The sequence below is a fragment of the Triticum aestivum genome, chromosome 4D (genome assembly GCF_018294505.1).
Source record: "Triticum aestivum cultivar Chinese Spring chromosome 4D, IWGSC CS RefSeq v2.1, whole genome shotgun sequence".
Taxonomy (NCBI): domain Eukaryota; kingdom Viridiplantae; phylum Streptophyta; class Magnoliopsida; order Poales; family Poaceae; genus Triticum; species Triticum aestivum.
In genome coordinates, this window is record NC_057805.1 from 499122797 (window position 1) to 499125592 (window position 2796).

General features: G+C 46.6%; 1 protein-coding gene across 1 annotated transcript; it reads left to right on the plus strand.

Moving 5' to 3' along the window:
* Nucleotides 1–599: 599 nt before the first annotated feature.
* Nucleotides 600–2558, plus strand: LOC123099013 (uncharacterized). Its single transcript, XM_044521121.1, has 2 exons — nt 600–1019; nt 1281–2558. The coding sequence occupies exons 1-2, from the start codon at nt 631–633 to the stop codon at nt 2371–2373; spliced, it is 1482 nt and encodes a 493-aa protein (XP_044377056.1). The 5' UTR covers nt 600–630; the 3' UTR covers nt 2374–2558.
* Nucleotides 2559–2796: the final 238 nt, after the last annotated feature.

The following is a 2796-nucleotide window of genomic DNA, read 5'->3' on the forward strand; positions in this document are numbered from 1 at the left end:
TTGATCATTACACATAGATAGACTTATATTTATATTTTACCGCTGCTATGAGAGATTTTGTACTAGTGAACAACCTATGACCCTGATCCATTTCTACCGTAAGAAAATTCTCCAACCACCTACGAAAGCCATGCATGCATGCATGCATGTAACGTGTTTGTAGTGAGAGCGGAGAGAGGGTGCGCAACCCATGTGGATGGGCCAGTGGAGGACCAACGAGAGAAAGGAATCAAAAATACGGCCGGTGTGTCGGCTAGCTCCATGCGCTGTCATTTGCTAGCTCTTGGCTCGCTGCGCCAGCTGAGCCCTTCCAAATCACTTTGGCACTCGTACTACTCCTAGATAGATCGCTTGGCGCACGCACAAAACGAGGAAACTTTTCTGCTAAATGGCAATAATTTGTGCCAAATGGTCCGTGACCAAGAAAATGAATTATTAGGTGAGATCTGGAAGGATGAGGTTGGTCTCGTGGATTCATAGAACCTGTACAGGAAAGGATGAGGTTCTCGTTTTCTCGCACGTGAGTTGCATGTATACGTTAAGCGGCAGCACGGCTGCAGTATATATAGCTACTATGCACAACGTAGATAGTCACACAACACAAAAACACACACACACACAGTTGAAGAGATGTTTCCAGTGACGGGTTCGCCGAAATGCGTTGCTTTCCGATCAAAGCATACCCGCAAGTACCTTGGTAGCGTGCATGTAGGGAGCGAGGAGAGCGCCGTCGGCGGAGGCAGGTTCTTCGAGGAGCTGAGCGACGGCGCCGACGACGTCGATGTCCTTGCAAGCCCGTACACTAGATTCTACCTGGAGCCATCCAAGGAGCACGACGGGCTCCTGCACGTCAGGTGCTGCCACAACAACAAGTACTGGGTGGCCAAACATGGCGGTGAAGGCAGCGGCCACTGGATCATTGGCATCGTCAATGAACCGAACGACGACCTGTCCAAGCCGTCATGCACGCTTTTTGAGCCCGTCCCTCTCACGGACGGGGACAATAATCTATCCATCAGGTACGTATTGTATCGTCTATCTATACCAGTATCTACATAGTAGTATTAATTTACAAATCACTCTATGTCTACTCCGTCTGTAGTGCTGAAGCTAGCATTATTATTTTTATTATTAATAATATTGTCCTGGAAGAAGCCTCCACGTAGAATCAATTAATAACTAGTGTCATGGAGGAAAAACAAAAAGAAAAAAAGATCAACAACAATAGCTGCTTGTTTTAATAGTCCTGATTATAAAAGGTCGGCAATGCATGCTTGCAGGTTCTTCCGTCCCCAGCAGACAACCAGCTCTGAATCTGAGATGGTCATGGAAAAGGAGACAGCAGAAGAAGCCTACTTGCGTCTGGGAACCGGAGGGCATGAAAAAACAGTTGATCAAGTGAAATCTCTTCATGACTTCTCCGCCATTGATCTGTCGAAGCAATTGGTACTGCCCAAATATGTTGCTTTTAAAGGCGACAATGACATGTACCTCCGGGCAAGGATCATCCAGAAATACAATTACCTGGAATTCTCATCATCTGATATTGCAGATTCAACTGTGGTCAACACTATTTTCCCCAACTATGCTAATGGAAACGTGCGCATAAAATCTAACCACTTCAACAGGTTTTGGAGGCTCAGCCCCAACTGGATCTGGGCTGACTCCGCCGACAGCAGCAGCAGAGACCGTGACACACTCTTCAGGGTGGTCATGTTGCCTGACTACATCGGTCTCCAGAACCTGGGAAACTCCAGGTACTGCAAGAGGCTAACTGCCGACAGAAAGACAAGCTGCCTTAACGCCGCCGTCGATACCATCACACTGGAAGCAAGGTTACGGGTGGAAGAAGCCGTACTTTCACGAGAGATCTATGGCGTGGAGTTCAAGCTCTCCGAAGCTAGGATCTACGGCGAGAAGCCTATTACCTTTCCCAGCATGACTTCAACCAATGACACCAACGAACCACATGCCAAGACCCTGACCCTGAAATACGAGGAGACGCAGGCCAAGACCTGGAGCTCGACTGTTAGCCTCAAGATTGGTGTCACGGCCAAGTTAAGAGCTGGGATCCCAGTCATAGCAGAAGGGAAGGTTGAGGTATCCACTGAATTCAATTCAGAATACGAGTGGGGGTCATCCATTCATACAACGGCCTCACAAGAGGCCTCCTACCATGCTGTGGTGCCTCCGATGACCAAGGTGACAGTCAGAGCGGCTGTGACACAGGGTTCTGTTGACGTCCCGTTCTCCTACACTCAGAGGGACATTCTGACCACAGGAGAGGTTGTTACCTACAAGATGGATGATGGTCTGTTCACTGGTATGAACAACTATAATTTCCAATTTGAAGCCACACAAGAGCCCATTTGAAGTGACGATGCATGCATTAGTTAGCCGTATTAAATAAAGCCATCCCTGCCTTGGAGTGGCCCGGCTTTTCTGTGTGGTGATTTGATGGTGTGTTGTGACTTTCATTTTATTTTTTAGTTTGTGGGTTGTGTGCTCTTATATGTTTCCCTTTACCCACTATATACATTTCTATTTGATGATCGACAGAATATTGTGCCCCCTCCGTTTTGCTTTATTTGGCATAGTTATGCTAATTTAGAGCATCTTGTGGGTTGTAACTGTTATTTTATATTTTTTACTATGTGGACTGTGTGTTGTTATATACTACACCAGTATTATTGTACCCCACCTCCCGTTCCCTTTAACCAACATAGACTTCTCTATGTCATGATCAACATAGTATTGTACCCCCTCCGTTTTTGTTTTATCGGCATATCCATATAT

Bases quoted from the DNA above. Each gene is read 5' to 3' on its own strand.
- LOC123099013 (XM_044521121.1), top strand. From the start codon at position 631: ATGTTTCCAGTGACGGGTTCGCCGAAATGCGTTGCTTTCCGATCAAAG. The intron at 1,020-1,280 runs GTACGTATTGTA...GCATGCTTGCAG, and splicing joins GACAATAATCTATCCATCAG to GTTCTTCCGTCCCCAGCAGA.